General features: G+C 39.1%; 1 protein-coding gene across 1 annotated transcript; it reads left to right on the forward strand.

Moving 5' to 3' along the window:
* The first annotated feature begins 2,227 nt into the window (after window positions 1–2,227).
* Window positions 2,228–18,279, forward strand: AADAT (aminoadipate aminotransferase). Its single transcript, XM_054294915.1, has 14 exons — window positions 2,228–2,298; window positions 3,179–3,247; window positions 4,905–5,073; window positions 6,122–6,254; window positions 6,921–6,995; window positions 8,299–8,508; window positions 9,030–9,095; window positions 10,256–10,338; window positions 11,592–11,688; window positions 12,503–12,564; window positions 14,834–14,898; window positions 15,374–15,480; window positions 16,114–16,215; window positions 17,435–18,279. Exons 2-14 carry the CDS (start codon window positions 3,181–3,183, stop codon window positions 17,474–17,476), a joined length of 1,278 nt encoding a protein of 425 aa, XP_054150890.1. The 5' UTR covers window positions 2,228–2,298; window positions 3,179–3,180; the 3' UTR covers window positions 17,477–18,279.
* The last annotated feature ends 1,115 nt before the right edge of the window (window positions 18,280–19,394 follow it).

Here is a 19,394-nt window from a genome sequence, read left to right on the forward strand (position 1 = left end):
TTCCAATTAAAACATGCTTTGAGCACTGGGCACCATAAGGCCTGGTGATTTCCTGAATTAAAGCCTAGAAATGCATTGGAGCCTAGAAATGCTCCAACGCCCATCCCACCCTGTTGCCTTGATTTTTAAGGTTTTCTAAACTTTTTGATGTTTACTGTCTGATTCTTGTAACCAACTTTCTTACACACTTTACGTAAATAACTTCTTGTTATTGCTTTGCATTCTTTTATGGAGGAGGAGAAATTTGATGGACTGTTAGTTTATTCAGTGTTATTGGAGAGGTGGCACTTTCACCCTCCAATTCACTGTCACTTTTAGAAACCTATAAATGTTGGAGTCAGAATTAAAAATAAAGGTCCCTTTTTTACCTTGGAAAGAACAGCAAGTCCACGTCATGTTGTTTCACGTCCTATAGTGACACTATCCAGTATTTTCACTCTCCTGTCTCCAAGCTAAGTACAGAGACCTATATGTTGCAAAGCCCTGCTGATTTTGCATGCTCTTGCATGGGTTTCTTTCAGACTACTTTACACCTAGACCCCTTTCTAGCATTGTGCCCTCAGGAGCAAGGGTCATTGCAAGCCCAGAGTGCTGGAGTCCAAAGGCATGACTGGATAATGACACCATGTCTCTGCACCTTTCTAAGCAGCAGCAGCAGCTACACCACCAGTTACACGTGTTGCACAAGCAGCAGCATGTGACATCCAGCAAGGACAGACATGTCACACCACCCTCCTGCTTTTTCTTCCACTGATCCTACTTATCTGTAGGGGGAAAAAAATTACCTACAGATGTCACACCTCAAACTTTGCTTCCTTTTATGAGCAAAACCTTTAGTGGAAACATCATAAAGTTGATTAATCCAGAGTGCTCCCAGCACAGAAATTATGTTGGAGCAAGGGCACAGGAAGGTCATGAAGGCTGGAGCACCCCTTCTATAAAGAAAGTCTGAAAGAATTGGGATTGTTCAAATGAAGTCTCCAAGGACGCCTTCGAGCACCTTCCAGTACCCAAAGGGGGCGACAAGAATGCTTTTTACACCTGCCAATGTGTGGCATCCCAATGGTGGGAATGGCTTCAAATTGAGAAAGAGTGGGTTTAGACTGGATAATAGGGAGAAATTCTTAACTGTGAAGGTAATGAAACACTACCACAGGTTTCCCAGAGAAGCTATGAATGCTCCACCTGGAAAGTGTTCAAGGCCAAGTTGGATGGAACTCTGAGCAACTTAGGGGAAAGTGTCTTTCCCGTGGCAGGGGTGTTAAAAATAGGTTAGAAAGGCAATTACCTAAATTTAGGTAATTGCCTTCTAACAATTAGAAACTGTTGTAAAATAGCTGATAATCGTTAAGCATGTACTGTTAGTTCGGTTGTTATATTGTAAAAGGGGTTAAAAGGGTAGTTATAAGAAATACGGTATGCAACATACCATAACACACCTAAGTGAAGTGCAGCACTCCCCAGGCAAAACGAGCCAATCTGGGCAAAACTGTAATGGGCCAACCAACCGCCTAAAACCTTCATGCAAAGGAAGGATCCAAAAAGAAACCAATCCAAAGGGACAAAAAACAGGTTAAAAAGGGGCATCCGACCCAGGGAAGCTGTGCCGCTCCACCTGGAACATCGGGGACCTCGCTGCTGAAGACCCAGCGCCGGCGCTGCAGCATCCTCGACGGGACCGCCCCGGCTCGGCCAGCAAGCCCCTTGCTTTAGGCCGTTCTTTTTCTTATAATAAGTGCCGAGATCACTTTTAGTACCAGGAGTCTGGTCCCGTTTTTAACAGAGGGGGGCTGGAACTAGATCATCTTAAAGGTCCCTTCTAAGCCAAACCATTCTGTATTTCTCCTCCGTTTCCCTCACTGCCAGCTCCTGCTTCGCCCCGCCGCTGGCGGCCGGGTCCTGGCCGCACCCGGGGCTGCCCAGCCCCCGGCAGGGCCCCCTGCCCGCTGCCCCCGCCTCTCCCCGCACTGTCGGGCTCCTGCCCTCGCTTCGCTGGCACTACACAGACGGAGCCCGTGAGGAAGCCGCTCGTTTTAGGGCATTCTCACGGACCGACCGCTTTCGGGCCCGCGCCGCCAATCGCTGCAGCCGGCAGCGCCGGCCAGGGCCCCGCGTCCGCTCAGCGCCCCGCAGCGGGGCCGGCCCGGCACACGGCCCATGCCCACAGTGGGGCCAACCCAGCACACGCCCACAGCGGGGCCGGCCCGGCACACGCCCACAGCGGGGCTAACCCGGCCCATGCCCACAGCGGGGCCGCCGCTGCCCCCTGTCCGGCCGCCGGGTCCTTGCCCTCCGCCGGTAGGTGCCCGCGGCCGCCGCCGAACCCTCCGCACAGCGGGGCGGCACCGGCCGTGAGCTCGGGATGGCCCCGGGGGCTCGGTGCCCCCTCCGGGGAGCTGGGGGTGGGTGGGCAGCAGGGGCGTCTCGGGATGGCGGCGAAGCGGCGCTCAGCTGTCCCTCAGAGCACAGCTCCAGCCCGCCCTTGTGCACGGGCAGCAGCGCGCCTGTGCCGGGCTGCGGGGGGAGCGGAGTTCGGGAGGCGGTGTTGGGAAACGCGAGATGTGTTTGTTCAAAGCGGCCTTTCTCGGTAGGTCGTTTCTGGTAACCGGCGGCACATGCGTGTTGCTGTGGCTGCTCTTTGCCCTTCCATTTCAGTTCCCTGCCTGCTGTCCCTTCAAAGGAGATTCCTTCTTGTGGCCTTTCCAGGCCATCGTGCTTCCTGCCAGACTGTAGTTCACTAGATAGCGAACTCTATGGGGACCAGGGAAAAGGAGGAAAACACTCATCAAATGCATTTGAAAGACGTTCTTAATTATCCTTTCCAAAAAAATACCCCACCTCTAACTTGACGAGTGTTGTGACTTATAATGATGGCTTGCAATCCTAAAAGCACTTCAAATGCAGTGCTTAATAGAGCTAAATAAAGCCGGCTTCTCATTAACTAAAAAAGAGCTGGTGGTTGTTTAAGATCCATCAAATCTTCGGATTTGTAATTTGCCATTAAAACTCCAGAGCTGACAGTAAAGGGAGGGGAAAGGGGATTTTTCCTGCTCACTGGCATACCACAAATTACCCAGATCAAAAGCATTATTTGTGGGAGATGCACATACTAAAAGCACACTGCAGTTCTTATTCCCTTTTCTAGCTTCATGTCCAACTAATTATTCTTTCTCGATAGATATGAATTACTCTAGGTTCATCACCACTGTGAGTGCAGCAAGAAAAGCATCTCCAATAAGACTGCTGAGTGAGTACATGTCCCTTCCTCCCAGTTTCTCTGATCGTACCATTCTATGTTCTGGTCTGTGCTGGAGTATCATGGCTTAAGACTTTAAAAGGTTTGAAAGAAAACCATGCTGTAAAATGACAAAGCAACTTCACTTTTGTTAAGCAGAGATGTCAAGCAGGTATAAAGAAAAAGAAGGTGAATAGCCTTGAACCATTTCAGAAACCCATCCAGACAGATGAGTTAGAATTACCACTTTTACAAGTATCTGCAAAGTCTCTGCTACTGTCTCTGAACGCAGGCTTTTGGCACAGTTTGCAACTGAGTTTATGTTGTATGTCCAGGAACAGGCAACTGCTAGTGACTTGAAATTCAGTCCCTGCAGGTTTCTTTCCACTTCATTTTACTGTATCCTGTTCATGTCTATAAATGCCTCAGCACCCCCACCCACCCAGTATTACTACGCTTCCCTTTTCCATATTAATCTGTCTTTAGGCTACAACATTACATTGTCTTCCATGTGACAGATGGAAGGGCTTAACTGCCTGCTTGTTTACTCAGCTGAAACCCACAGAGACCTGACAGAATCCAAGCATGAGACATACATCACTAGTTAAGCCTTCAGGGGTCAATTTCCCCTCTTGGTAAGGGGCTGGCATTTGCTGTTCTGCTCAAAATGCTTCACACAGGTACAGCAAAGTCATGTAGTGCACTCTAGGCCGCCTCTTTTTCAAGTGGTACGTTAATATGCATCATAACAGAAGTATTAAGCAGCACGGTTCCTGTAGATAGACATACTGAGCCTGCAGTTTTGATGACAAAGTAAATCTCTCTTTACCAGGCCAAAAGTCACAGGCATAACACAAATTGGTGAAATAACTGATAAGAATTAACTCCCTATGTTCAAGTCTGCTAATAAGTACTGGGAAATAAACTCTGTAACAGGCCACTTTTAAGCCAGATCTGGTGTCATCTGTCCTCTCATATCTGATGTAAAACTGTCAAGCCAGCATGAATGCCATATTGGGAATTCTTAGATTTAATGCAATCAAGTGCCCTTGCTGGATCAACGTCTGGTCTGCACTGCATAGATTGGATCTGAATGATTGTGAAACTGTGACTTAAAAGCAGGAATTAAGATTTTCTTCATAGCAAATTACTTACACAGTACCTCTGCCACTAAATCTGGGCTGCTAGAAACATTTCCATTCCCTTATAGAAAAGCTAAAATCATCTGTCAGTATAGCTGACAGATCAGCTGAAGTGAGACTGAATGAAAAACAGAAAAAAAAACAAAACCATTCATTTCAAGTCAGTCTAAACAGAAGATCATTTAGATTTTAAATTCTTGAAGCTCAGAAGACATCAGTCATGACAGTTTTTGTAACAGAGCTGTCCAGATTGTTTCAAAATAAATTACAAATAGCTTTTTTAACTTAAAATGATTTTTTGTTTTAGTCTGTCCTAGCAGTATCTCCCTCCTGGGGCCCCCAAACACCTATTTAATCCAAGCAGAAAGCTGACTTTAAGAAGAGTTATCCTTTTGAATTCATGATAGTTAAACAAGTAAACTGAAAAATAGAAGAAGTTTTCTGGGCCATTATTAGATATTGATTAAAGGAAATTATCACCATTGTAATAATCAAATTGTAACCAAGGTGTTTTCCTTTTACTCTAGCTGAATTGATGCAGAAGTCTCCTCCATCTCTTATCTCTCTGGCTGGAGGGGCACCAAATCCTAATGTCTTTCCATTTAAGAGGGCAACAGTTGACATTGGACATGGAACACCTATTGAGATTGGGGAAGATCTGATGAAGAGAGCTCTCCAGTACTCAGCCTCAGCAGGGTATCTGTCACAGCTGCTTGCACTTCAAGATACCAGAAGCTAAGGATCATAATATCCTTTATTATTGCATTAAGTCACCTGTGTTTTTAAAACCTGCTCATAAAGCCCTTTTTTTCAAAAAATAGGTTATTCCCAAAACCCATGGGTTTTTTTTTCAATTTGCCTCACTATTTACATTTGAGTTCCAGTGGAAAATTTTTCAATGAGTTATGTAAAAAGAAAAAAAAATCCACTTAAAACCCTAATCCGAGTATTTCTCAGGCCAGAGCATTTCCAACTATTTGTATTTGAGAATCCAGACATCCAAATCAGATTTTATTTAGAAGATACTGCATTACAACACATCGTTTCTATGTTTTGGAGTATCTATTTTCATTTGGCACCATATACTGAAGTCAGTGTGTAGAACTTGTGGTAGTTGGTGGAGGTATTTATAGAATTGTCATTTTTGGTACAAAAATTACAAATCATTATATTCCATATCATTATATTGCTTTATGCTCATGTAGACTTCTCAGCAGACAGCACTGAGTCAGGTGAGGACAGGTTTGCAAAAAGACTGGGGTACCTACAGAGATCCATGGGGCATCAGTTAAAACTTTCCTTAACATTTAAATGAACCAGCCATTTGTGAACATCCCACAAGATCTTAAGATATTTTTTTGAAAACCTGTTTTGGAAATCCTTGTAATCTGCAGCAGGTTACAAGCAGCATTAAGAACCTTGGCACACTGCCAGATTTGAGTACAGAATGATCATTTCTAGGAGTGGGTATTGTTCACCCTCCACCTTGTTTCATCCTTGGTGAATAATTTCTGCCCAGATTTCACAATGATAATTTGGTGTATGGACCACAGGCAGAAATTATTTCTAAATTATTTCATTTTCTAAATTTGAAAAAGCAGTCATAGCAATCGCATTTAAGTGTATCTGTGTGACAGTTGAAACCAAACTCAGGACTGCATGCTACATTTGGCAGGGATTTAGAGGAACAGACTAGCTTTGGCCTATATAAGGTCTGAGATATGCCTTCTTATTCACATTTCAGCATTCCAGAGCTGTTGTCTTGGCTGAAAGATTTCCAGCGGAACTTACATGATCCCCCCACAGCCAATTACAGCCCTGAGCAAGGAAAGATGGAAGTGTGTGTCACAACTGGCAGCCAGGAAGGCTTGTGTAAAGTAAGACCAAAAGATTCATATGTTAGAAGCATTTCATTCAGAGAGATGTTTATTCTTCCATCACTTCAGCTATATTCAGCATTAGGTGCTCTCTGTAACTAGGTGCAGGGTACTGTTTTGTGTACACTTTCTCCATAGACATGAATTACTCTGGGTTTATGCACAAGATAAGGGAAATGCATTCTAGACTGTCAGGACTGCATAAAAGTTCAGGTGACCAAAGAGCCTGTGTAGGAAACATGCAATAAGATAACACATCATGTTACTCAAGTAGTGCAATAATAAGTGCATAGAGGCTTTACCATAACTCTATTTTAAATGTTTCTTCTCATTTTTACTTCCTAATTTTTTGGGGTTTTTAATTCCTGAAATAATTACCCTTTCCAGTCCACTCTCACTGCTGTTTAGTTGTTTCTTTCTATAACTTATACAGTAGAAAGGGTGCTTCAGAGCATTCTCTTTCCATGTCAAGTTGGTCACCGATCTTAATTTGGCTCTAAAGCAGATTTTTCATGCATTCATTGTCTTTCTCACAGACAAGATATTGATATGTTTGGGGAATTACTAGTATCTAATTAAGGTTTTTAACCCCACTAAGAAGTCAAAAGTACAAAGCACATGTATAAAAACTGACCAATCTTTAAAACAGAATATTTTCTTTTGCAGGTGTTTGAAATGCTCATTAATCCTGGAGACAACATCCTTTTGGATGCACCCACATACTCGGGGACACTGGCAGCTGTAAGTATTCCTTAGCTACAAAACATTGTCAATGTTACATTTGAACTAAACAGCAGTTTAATGCCTGATCTGCAGTCTTATAAGCACTGTCTGTATTTGCCATAAAAACATATCTAAGACTCAAGATTTTAGTGTCCAACCAGTTAAGTTCATAAATATTAATTCATAGAAGGTTTCCTACTAAAAGTTCTGTGAAGGCTATTTGAAATTCCTCTTCCAAACACTAGTTCATTCCAGGGCTAACATCACATATGGGACTGGAAAGAGAGCTGTCAGGACCTAGTTTAGTTGAATTAAATTTATAACAAGTGAGTGTGTTAACATGTCAGCATGTTTACCTGAAGTACTTAATGATCAGAGTATACAAGAGATATAAATAGTGCAATATTGGAATAGGCCTGAAGCAGCCATATATGAGTACAAAGATATGAATTAGGGAGAACTGTACAAAAGCAGCAAAGTTTACTTCTGAAAAGTAGTTTAATCAGTATAAAATTAAATGCCTCAAAATGCATAAGAGTTGCAAGAAGGGTTAGAATAAATACACCACAAATTCAGTTGTCCCCCCCTTGCATCAAAATAAATTGTTATTGCTTACTGTCCTATATTTGAATATATAGTCTAATCAACTGTACTTTTTTAGGAATGTACTTTGACAATGCAGCAGTTTGCAGTTTTACTTAAAAATGCAGAGCACTACATGGTACAAATTGAAATTCCACAGAGGAGGGACAGCAAGCTTTTTCATTGGTATTTTACCTATATTTTTTCATGCTGCTGTCAACATGTCACTGCAGTAGCATAATTTCATTCTCCTTTTTATTGCTGAATTTATCTATTTAGAGAACAGATTTCTTGCCCTTTGTCAGGGAAGAGTAGCTTAAAGCTCTGACATTTCCACCAAAGTAGAGTGTATATTGTCAGTAGGAAACAAAGGTGCTGTGACCCTAACTGTCTGTGGTGAGAGCATGAGAAGTCATAAGAGAACAGTTCAGATTCACAAACTCCCTTTCCACTTGAAAAACCAAACCTGATTTCCTAGAAAAGAGCAGCAATTGAACATAGGAGTTACCCATTTCCTCTGAGTTGGCTTACTAGAACAAATAAAGAGTAATGTGGTAAGTGTCACAAGCCTTACAGCAAATTCAGGCAAACTTTTATTTGACTCATGAGCAAATGGAGCTTGAGATGTCTAGAAAATCAAAAAGAAAGACTTTGTATTGATGAAATGTTATGGTGACAATGACAAAAGGAAGGCCTTTGAATTACACAATTATGACAGTTTTGTTCTTTCTATCAACAGCTGAGACCCTTGGGTTGTAATATAATTAATATTCCTAGTGACCAACACGGCATTATTCCAGAAGCTTTAAAAGAAATTCTGTCTGCTTGGAGCCCAGAGGATGTAAAAAATTGTAGCAGTCACCTCCCCAAATTCCTGTACACTATTCCAAATGGATGCAACCCAACTGGCAACTCGCTGACCGCAGAGCGCAAAAAGGAAATTTACCAGGTATGGAGCTGTGGTCTTGTGAACCTTGTAGGTGGAAATAGATAAATATCAGTCTTGTTTCAGTTGAAGATATCCTGTGTTTGCTGTTCAGGCCCATTATTGGTCCAGTAAACAGTCCTCCCAGAACTTGCTTCTAGCAGAATTTCTTCCACAGCAGCTCTTCAGAGGTAGACTATGCCTTAGGTAAATTGTTTTTCAATGGTAGCCCACTGGCAGCTGGTACCTTTGCCATGGGCTTCTAACAGGACTTACTGCATGTTGCCTGCACGGTTTGAATGCCACATGGAACAGAGCTTCAGTTGCATACAAGGGTCTGTGTACTATAGGTACCATGATTACTCTTACAATTTTTTGATATCTAACTTGGGTACTTGAAGGCTTCTTATCATGGGAGCTTCTAGATAATGAATGGCCAATCAATAGAATCATAATATGATGCTGGTTAAAAAAAAATCCACCAGACTGAATTTGCAGCGTCTTTAACTCTTATTTCTTTTGTTACTTTTTATTAACTTATTCAGCTTGCAAGAAAATATGATTTTCTCATAATAGAAGATGATCCTTACTACTTTCTTCAATTTGAAAAGGTAATTTTTCTTTCATACTCCTTATAACACCTTATTTTCTGGGGAGAAACTAAGGTTTCACAAGAGAACTAAGGTTTGAGCCCTGAACCTTCCTGCATACCTCTTCTTCACATCCTACCAAGGCAGTTGTAGGCCTGACAGTCTGTGCTCCTTTCAGTAATTTTCCCCTTTGTGGTATTTTATATCCTGGTAATTAGTGGTTCAAATTCCTCAAGCCTCATACAGGATAGAATTTTTCAGTAATCAGAAAATGACGAAGACTTTGCATTCAGAGCAAAGCAAGTATGTCACTGAAGCAGCACTTTGAAAATTTCAGCCTCTTAATGTTCCTTTCTCCCCATCTCTTCTTTCATTCAGCAGAAGACTGCATACTCTGCACCTACTATATCCCTTTGCCTTTTGGAGGATCTGGGAGTTCTCCCAGGTACCACATATAATGGCACTGGATAGGCAGCCTCCCTTCCTGTAAATTTTCTGCAAATTTCATATGTGAATCTGCAGTTACTCAGTCTTCAAAAGCACCTAACGTCAGAAATCAAAATGGGTCTTAAAAAGCACTAAAACATTGGTAGAAGATAAAGGTCAGCATTTTCTCTTTTGAAATATGTTTTTATGGAAGGAGGCAATAAAACTGCCACACTTATTGAATAGTATTGTGAAGCTTTGTAAGAAAATGTAGGGAAAAAGGTGTAAAAACAGAATTCATGATAAGTAAAAGGTATGCTGGATTCAGATCTTCACAATTTGGTCCTATCTTCTGATTTCACTTTTTAATATAGCAAAGCAAAATGCTACAAGGCTCCATTTTAGAAATTGCAATACCTCTTTACTCCACAAGAAATCTTGGCAGAAAAATCATTATTTCTCTCTCCTTCTTATGGCATCATACCAATTCTTAAACTGAACACTTGTGTGCTGAACAGTGGGCTAAGCAATCATCAAAAAATAACAAAGCTGATTTCTTGAAGATGTTCACAGAATACTGTAATCACATCTCAGAAAGCTAGGCTAAGTAATCACTTGTCAACAAGTTACTGAAATGTTTTCCTTGGAACACACATTTGAGAAATTAATTGTGTCTTCCTAGTAAAGAAAATAATTCCATTATAATCCTTACTAGCAAAAATCCTTGAATTTTGTTTTTTATTCTTTATTCCAAGCCATGGGCTCCAACTTTCCTCTCAATGGATGTGGATGGCCGAGTTATCAGGACCGACTCTTTCTCTAAAATTCTCTCATCTGGGTAAGGCCATCTGCAGACCACTTAGCATTGCCTATTCACTTAAGATGCAAGGCTTCATATGAAGTGATGAGACATGCCATAATGTTTTCTCATTTACTAACTATCCACTTCTGGAATGAACTTCAGAATCAACGGCTTTTTGCACTCTTCTCACTTTTCATGTCATCTCTTGGCAGTCATTTTACTCCAGGCTCTGTTTCTCTTCTGAAGCAGATAGCGAAGCCTCTCCCGCCAGGCAGCCCATTCTTGTAGGCACAATCTAGGCAGAAAGGCAGATGCTGGATTCCAGCTCTGTTCCTGGAAATCTTAGGAGCTTTTCGCTCTTTTTTTTTTCCATTTCCCTTTTTATCTGTAGCTTAGTATTCCTGCAAGCTCCCTGAACTTGTAACACAGAAAAGAAACTATAATTCTTAACAAACTGTTCATAGGGTTGTACTGATATCTAGCTTTCCAGTTCTTTCAGGTTGTTTCCACCTGCCAGAAAAAGAACCAACCTGGCTGTTTTCCATTTCACACAAGTCAATGTATTTGATTTTTAGCTTGCTTTTGTCTGTTAACCTAATAGATATAAAAAAAAATAATGTGAAGTCTGCATTGGCAGACAGTGGATTATAACCCATCCTAGAGAAAGTGAGGAGACAACATAATGCTAGGTGTGATTGCGTTTTCAGAACTGACACCACAAAATGGCATGACATAGTATTATCTTTTCCAAAGATATGTATGAGTTTACAGGCTCCATTTTTCTTCAAATAAAAACTTCAGCCAATCTGTAAAGATGGGTAATAAGAATTGAATCATAAGGAACCATCTAGTTTATCAATCTATATTCCATTCCTTCTGCAGTATTGAAAGGGAGTGAAAGAGTAAAGCAATTTGCCACTTACCTGTTTGTCATAAAGCCTGAGCCTTCATGATCTTTTATTATGGGAAAACTTGTCTTTCTTTCCCTTTGATTCATGTTATCTTTATGGTTGCAGAAGATAGCTTTTAAACATAGATTTTGTCCTGAAGCCTCATAACTAAGAAGCTACTAATAAGCATTAAAACCTCTTAAATGTTTTTATTTCATTACTTTGATACTCAGCTTCTAAATTGTATAACCTGAGGGCAGTATTAAGATACAGATAAATCTGAATGCATAAGAGATCCTTACACTATCAATGAAATTGTTGCATGTTTTCCCACATATAACTCAGAAAAGTATTAACACATTGCCTTTTTGTGGTAACTTTTTGTTTGTTTGGTTCCAGTTTAAGAATTGGTTTTCTGACGGGTCCCAAGCCTCTCATTGACAGAGTTGTTCTACACATTCAGGTGTCAACAATGCACACCAGCACTTTCACACAGGCAAGTACCAAGCCACCAGATGAATTGTATTTAGAGACACAACATATCCTAAGTTACAAGAAACTGCAAGCAAACAGCTTTGTACTTTCATAATTGCTCTGCACTTTTACAGTTTTGTTTATGCATATGCGTTGTCAATTCTGCCAAAGGAAGAGAGACCATCATAGAACCAGAGCTAGAGGGTTGTCCCAGTGCATGGATAGTTCAGCTGATATCCCTTAACCCTCAGATTTCAAGAGTCAAGTTTTGAAATACTTTATCTCTTCCTGGTCGGTTCTTTTGAAAAACCTTAATGTAAAGCACAGTATGGAAGAAACACTCATTTTTTATTTTTTATTCTACTTTTCAATTAAAACAATAGTGGCAGCCCACAAAGACATTTCAAAGCAAGCTGACAACTACAGCCCCTTTATGGTTAGTACTAAGGAAAGGAGACAGTGAACACATCTAAATACGGCTTCCACCTTCCAGCTCCATTAGTTCGTCCCTGTTAAAGTGGAGAGGCCGATGTGGACAGGAAGGTAAGGCAATATACATTGCCTTCCTCTTTCTCCCCATGCACCATATTTAGCTCTTCATCCATTTTTCCCTCCCCCCACCCCAGCTTCCAAATACCAATGCCATGGTCCTTGGAGACACCAGTAACATGGACAATAATAACCTTGGCACCTCTGTTTATAAGGGCTCCCAGAGACACCGCATGCAATTTCATGTCTGGGGAATGTTGAATAGTGCATCTGGCCATGGATCTTTTGATAATTGTGGAACAGTCCTGTTTAAAACATGGTATTGATGATGTATTTTATTTCTTTAGATTATGATATCACAGCTCCTTCAGCAATGGGGACAAAAGGGTTTTTTGGAGCATATAGACAGGTAGGGTTATGTCCTATGCTGAATTTCATCATCTGTCATTCTGCTACTTGTTGCCTACAGCAAACATCCTTTGTAGCAAAAAAGTCGGAGGAGGTGCACCAGTATTAGGCCAAGTAGGCAAGACAGATCACCAAGACTGCTGGGTTCACACAAGAGCCCCGAAAAGACACAGTGTGAGGTTGCAGACAGGCAGGTCAGGGCATGCCACCTCCTGCTCCAGGCAGACAATCCACCAGTCCATTGGCACAGGCATCATGCAGCTCCTACCTGAAGGGAACTTGAGAGGATCCTGGAAGCATCAAGCCAGTGAAAAAAGTTTTGATCCCTGCTAAAATGTTAGGGTCTATAGCAAAAGCTGAGATCTCTGAGCACAGGATCTATTGTGAAAGAGTCAGCATAGCCTTTATAAAGGGAGTTCACTAAGTTAGCAGGAATTTACACTCTTGCCATCCTTGATCTCCTGATTGGGGATACTGATGGAAAAACAGTGAAGTTTATCTACACACAGTAAACAGTGCCTGAACATTGCCTCTCACTGTTAGAGAGCACTGGGCTACCGTCTGACTCACAAGACATTTCTTGCATACTGACTGACACACATTTAGTTTTCATTTACTATGCAGGACAGCATAGCCTTCTTGACAGTCAGTGCCTCATTTTATATGCTCTACTTGGATATCATTAGAGCCACAAGTTTCTCACTTCAGTAGGAGTGTGCTACACTCTGCAAAGGCCTGTGACAGCAAAATGAGCAAAACGTGCAAGAAGTTCTTATATCTCACTGTAACAGCCACTTGTGCCCCCTTGATGTTCATACTGTTAACAGCAATATTTGGAAAAAAAAAACCAAACCAGACACATCAGCCTTAGCATTGCTTTGTTTTAAGATTTAGGAATATAAAGAGAAATCTCACCGAGGAACTTGGACCACACTTTAACTCAACTTTCAGTAGTTCCCAAAAAATAAATCCCAAATGCATCTCTTCACTTACCTCTTTGTGTAGGTCAAAAGGCAGCCTTGATCAAGCTTGGAGGCTGTTCTTCCACTTAAACAAATGAAAACAGGGCTATAGTGAGGCAGCTGCAGTGCTTTATAACCTTACTGATGAAGCCTCACAGCTGACTGCAGTCTCTTCCAGCTGATTTCACTTGTACAAGGGTGAGGTGTTAGATCAGGATTTGGAGTAGAAGATTGGTTTTTTTTGGAGCAGCTACTTTTTTTGGGGTTGTTTCATTTTAGTAATTGTTGTGTTTTCAATATGTAATTTAAATAGTAACAGGATTTGCAGCTTTGGTAAAAGCTGCACAAAGGAGATTTACTCTCTCATATAGAATGTAGCAATAGATATACTGAGCCCCAAAGCTGTTTAAAAGTCTCTGGAGGTATTGGTGTTTGTGTATCAGATGTAATAAAATACATCCATAAATCAAAACTATTGGTTCAGAAAGTATTTTTAAAACTACAAATGTAAAATTATGTAAATTATGCAAATTACTAAGGATGTTTTCTCAAGACATGGGAACACATTTGCATTTGAATTATGAACTCAGTATCAGGCATTTGTCTTGTGTCTTCTATTGCACAGCTGTGTCATTTTATGTTGACAAAAGGCACTGCACATGGCTTGTCCATGGTGAAACCTGGGTTAGGGTCATTTTTCCCAGTAAGAGATTACATTATTTGAAAATTTTACTTGAAGTATGAAGGAGATATGTCCAAAAGCTTAGAAAGGGGAAGCTGTCAAATAGCTGTGACAGCTTTATCATATGATTTGCTTTTTACCTTGTTAAATGTAATTTCTATGAGTACCTGTTACACAAATTCAACCCAAATGCACATATATTAAGTCTGTGCTTTTGCATATGTTAAAGTCCCTAATTTTCTTCAGTGTGTGTGCTCTGTGCAGTAAATGCTGTTAACAGGACTTCTATCCACTGCTATAATAGACAGATTGGATGTAATATATAAAAAAAGGTTTCTGTGATATGTGTAAAGCTGAAGAAACAGGTACACAGGGACTTCCTCTGTCTGGTTGATCAGTGCTCTGTTGGAGGTGCAGTGAAGCAGTAAAGACTTCTTGGATACATATACAAAGTTTCATATACACAGTATACTCTGTTGTGCCCACTTAGGATATTCTTACATTTCTATTAAATGTGCTTGTTCACTTGAGTTGTTCAAGTAGGAAAGCTTTGTTTCTGCCTCCAGAAACAAATAGGCCCTGAAAGGATATGAGGTCATGACTTTGAATTGATAATTTGCTTTCAGAGTGGTGGACTTCTACAGGATCCAGCGGGATGCAATGCTCACTGCTGCTGACAAGTGGTTAAAAGGTCAGAGTGCAACACAGATAATCACTTAAATTTTTTTGCTAGCTGTTTATCATCTTTGTGCTCAAGAAAAATCACTGAAGTTCATCTCTTGACTGAAGTGACAATCAATTGCATTAAATATTAAGCTTAGGACAAATACTCTATTGCTGCATTTTTGTGCTTTCTGGTAGGACAGGGAGATAGATGGTGATGAAAAAAAGCTCACCACATTACTATTTAAAGCAATTTTACAAAGAGCCTGTATTTCACTTCATTATGTTCTCATACTTTCGATATTTAAAATATCTGTCTTCAAAAAATCTCAGAAATAGTGACCTTAATTGAAAAGAAGATACAAAAAAAAATCGCTATAGCAATAGTGATAATAATGTTTGTATCAGCAAATCTAAAACATCATTGAATCTATGATGTATCTATTAGAAGTGGGGCATAAGTTTCTTCCTTGATTCCATTTTCTCTCTCTCTCTTTCTCCAGACTTGGCAGAATGGTACCCTCCTGCTGCTGGCATGTTCTTATGGATCAAAATTAAGGGTATTTCTGATACACAGCAGCTGATAATGGAAAAGGCTTTGAAGAAAGAAGTATGACATGATTTAATGACTTGTGATCTTAAAACAAAAGGGAGGGATAAAATATCTGTATCTATCCATATGTGCACACATAAAAAAACAGGGGGACTTGCTGTGCACCATCGTTAAGTCTACAAGTCAGGCACTGTGGCATAGTTATTGACTAACAAAATATTTTCATGACTCCATTCAGATGCTGATATTTTATCAGTTTACTTAAATTGAAACCAATAGAACATATGGTACAATGTCATTATGTATGACATATATATAATATTAATATATATACCTAAATGTATAATGGCTGCTGATTAAATTTTTTTAATGACAGAAATTAAGTTTGGGTTTATTTCTCCAATTTATAAGATCCAGCACTGAGTAAGCCGCACCCCAAGTGCCTCTAAGCATTGTGATGATACGAACAAGACCTGGTAACCAAAACCAAAGACCCCTTGGTTATACTATGAAAAGTCTGGTTACAGGTTGCACATTTTTGTCTCCTCACTTTGAAAAAAGGAATATATTGCACCATGCTTACACTTACAAGTCTGTAAGCACTGAGCTTTCTCAAATTTAATTTAACATAGTGTTTTAAAATGTAGAAGTGGTACTAACTATGTGTTAATCTTAATCACTTTTTCATAGGTATTACTGGTTCCTGGAGGAGCATTCAATATTGATAGTTCAGAGCCTAGTTCTTATGTCAGAGCCTCCTTCTCTCTACCTTCTCCTGCCCAGATGGATCTGGTGAGATTTTCTTTTCTTTACATTCTTATCAAGACAGTTTCTCACACAGTAATGCTCCTTTATTTTTTACATCCTTCTCCTTATAATTTTTTCTTGAATGTTAGAGGTTTTAGTCTGTAGGTGATTAAGCAGTACTTTCACGGCAGTATTAACTGCTCCTTAAGCAAGATACTCATCCAAATAATCTGCAAGATACCCAATTTTGAGGACCACTTAGAATTTTTCTGTGTATCTCATACATACAGTGTCTCACAGTTAAACCTCCCAGACATTATTTATAAATGCTTTACTGAAGCCAGAGTATTTGCTTAAGTATTAGTAGGCATCATGTATCTTTGAGACTTTGGATTCCAAACATGCTGTGATTGAGTTACCTGTGTTCTTTTTTTGCGTGTGTGTTGCAAATTCTTTGTAAGAAAGACTATTGTTTTCTTTCATAGAATTTACATACAAGCATAATTTTACTATTTATTAATTTATTTATTGTTTTATTTATTTTGTTTATTTTTTATTTCATTATTATTATTCCTGATACTATTATCAGGAACTAATCTTTTATGTGTGTTAGGATCATTTTTGATGTTATTTGGCTCTATCTACAAAATCAGTGGGAGAAAAGATAGGAGACATTTATTTGTGCAGATTTAATGCTGATTTGATTGGGGTGCTTGAAAGAGTCCAGTATTTGTAGTTGTACTTTCATGCCATTATGAAGGCTTTAACAGATAAGTGCTTCTATTGCCAATTTAGGTCTTCTATATTTCTTCTATTTTTTCCTTTTTCTTTGTTAAAGTAATTCATAACCATACTATGGACAGTCAAGCTGTATTTTTATATACTTCCACACTCAACTGTTCTTCCCTTTTTTCACTTTTGGAGTCCCTGGGCAGTAATACTAAGTTAAAAGAGATACTCATTCAGGCATCACTAGTTTGTTAGAAGTTATATCTGACCTCCAAATAACCTTTGAACATCAATATATGCATTTTTCTGTTTCAGAAATCTCTGCCTTTTATTTCCTATCAGAGAATTGGAAGCTTTTTGCAGTTAAACCCCATACATGATTTTATAAAAGGAAAAGAAAGAATATCAGCAGAACTTTGCATTATAAAATATTGATTCTATATGGTTAGGGCAGTTTCAGTAGCTTTACAGGTTTGACGTGTTCCCTATTCATGTAATGCTGAAATATAAATGTGAACCATATTTTTCATTGCAGGCCTTCAAGAGACTGGCTGACCTTATAAAAGAATCTTTGTGAAAAAGCTAAATAGAGCTCTTGCAGTAATAAAAATCATCTCCAGAAAATAGTTATTAACATTTGGATTTCATCAGAACACTTTATAAGCAAGCACAATACAGTGGATGTTTCCTTACATCTTTTCAGCTAAAAAAAAGACTGAAAATGAAAGTGAAAAACAATTTGCCTAATTTTTTTTTTTTTTGACTGGACATTGCATTACAAAATGCATTCAATTCAGAAACATTTAAAATACCCAAAACCAAAATGTTCTATTTCCTGTAAAATCCATGAGTTTGTTAGATTTAAATTGATTTTTGTTCTGACTTTTGTTTTCCATTTGAGTTGGGAAACAGAAATCATTTACTTAGAAAGTTGGACTTGAGGTGGTCTTAGCCACTATTACTTCTCACTATTAATATCAACTGATACATTCCTCCAAAATCTTATGTTGGGATTGTCTCATGGGTCACTTCCATTCTTGTCCTTCTGTATGGCATCTGGTTTTAATGATTTGAGGATTACTATTTAATTCTACTGAAATTTTGTCAGGTAAAGCTGATGTAGCTATGTTAAAAAATTAAAACTGATCCAATAAAATGAGGCTATGATTACAAATAAACTGAGGTCCATTGCAATTTGCAAGGGTATTCTCTAACTTGTAAAAGGTATTCTGATTGCTGGTTTTTTCCTTCAGTTTGTGAATAATTACTCTGTACCTATAGTAGAAAATCTCTGGTTTGCCAAGGCATGTGGATGTACTAAAGGAACTGCTCCTTGTTATTCAGTCAGAGGTGGTTGTGAAGGGAGAGTGTAAGTAAGTGAAGAGGGGACATTGTGGAACAGTTGCAATGTTTGAACTGTAATTACTCTGAATAAAAATGCAAAGAAGCATGCATTTTCATTCTTCTAATACTGTTCCCAGGAATACCATGCTGTACCTCACTTTTCTTCTAATGAATATGGAAACTATTGCACAATCCTGCAAAGCACAGAAATCACAAGGAGAGAAGAATAAGGCCTTGCTGATTCTTTTCAAGAATTAATATCCCAGAAACAGGTTAACAAATCTGGCTACAGCTAGAAGATTACCTATAGATGTATAGAATGTGGAGAAGACCTTCAGAATTATATTTTCTTTTTACTTTCAAATTATAATATATCAGATCTGGATTGTCATAACAAGTGGATATGCTGTAATATGGTCTGGGAAAAATTAACATCAAAGTGTTTCTGTTCCTTGATGTACACAGAACTTTGACCTTTTTCTACATTTGGCTAATAATAAACTTAAAATACTTTCTTGCAGTTTCATCCAATAAATCAAGCATTAACAGAGGTAGATAAAGTTCTTCTGACAATATCAAATTATTTTATTGCCTTATATGGGATGCATAATTTAATAAACTCTCTGAGTATCTGTATCTCCACAAAAACTACTAATAAAGTAGAGGAATGGAAAGACCACTTCAGTTTTCTTGGTAGATTATATGAAATCTTATTTTCAACATAGTTCCAAGAACTTGGAAGATGTTACTTAATAAGAAAATAAGCTAGTTTCTGTATCTGTGAGGAAGACGGGCCAGAGTTACTGTCTGAGTACAAGCCTAGCCAGGTACATTGTAGACATTTTAGGCAACCCACTAACAAGAAAACAAACAGCTAAAAGCTTTTTAGTAATGCCTAAGAAAAATCACTTTATCACCCAAGCAAATAGAAAACTGCCTTGATTTTTTAGAATTAACCAACACTTTTGCATCTCTGCTTTTTTTCTTTCCTGGATTTCTTTGTTCATCTCTTTTTAAAGATGTTTCTAATCCATAGGGGCCCCAGGTGACACAATTTTCCAGTAATTAAAGACAATTATTTTCTTACAATTGCCACCATATTTTTTTTTATCCTTTACAGATATGCTATTACCTTATTGTCTGCATTTGTT

The sequence above is a fragment of the Melozone crissalis genome, unplaced genomic scaffold (genome assembly GCF_028551555.1).
Source record: "Melozone crissalis strain CALT ecotype California unplaced genomic scaffold, PUWL_Pcris_2 ptg000006l_1, whole genome shotgun sequence".
Lineage (NCBI taxonomy): Eukaryota > Metazoa > Chordata > Aves > Passeriformes > Passerellidae > Melozone > Melozone crissalis.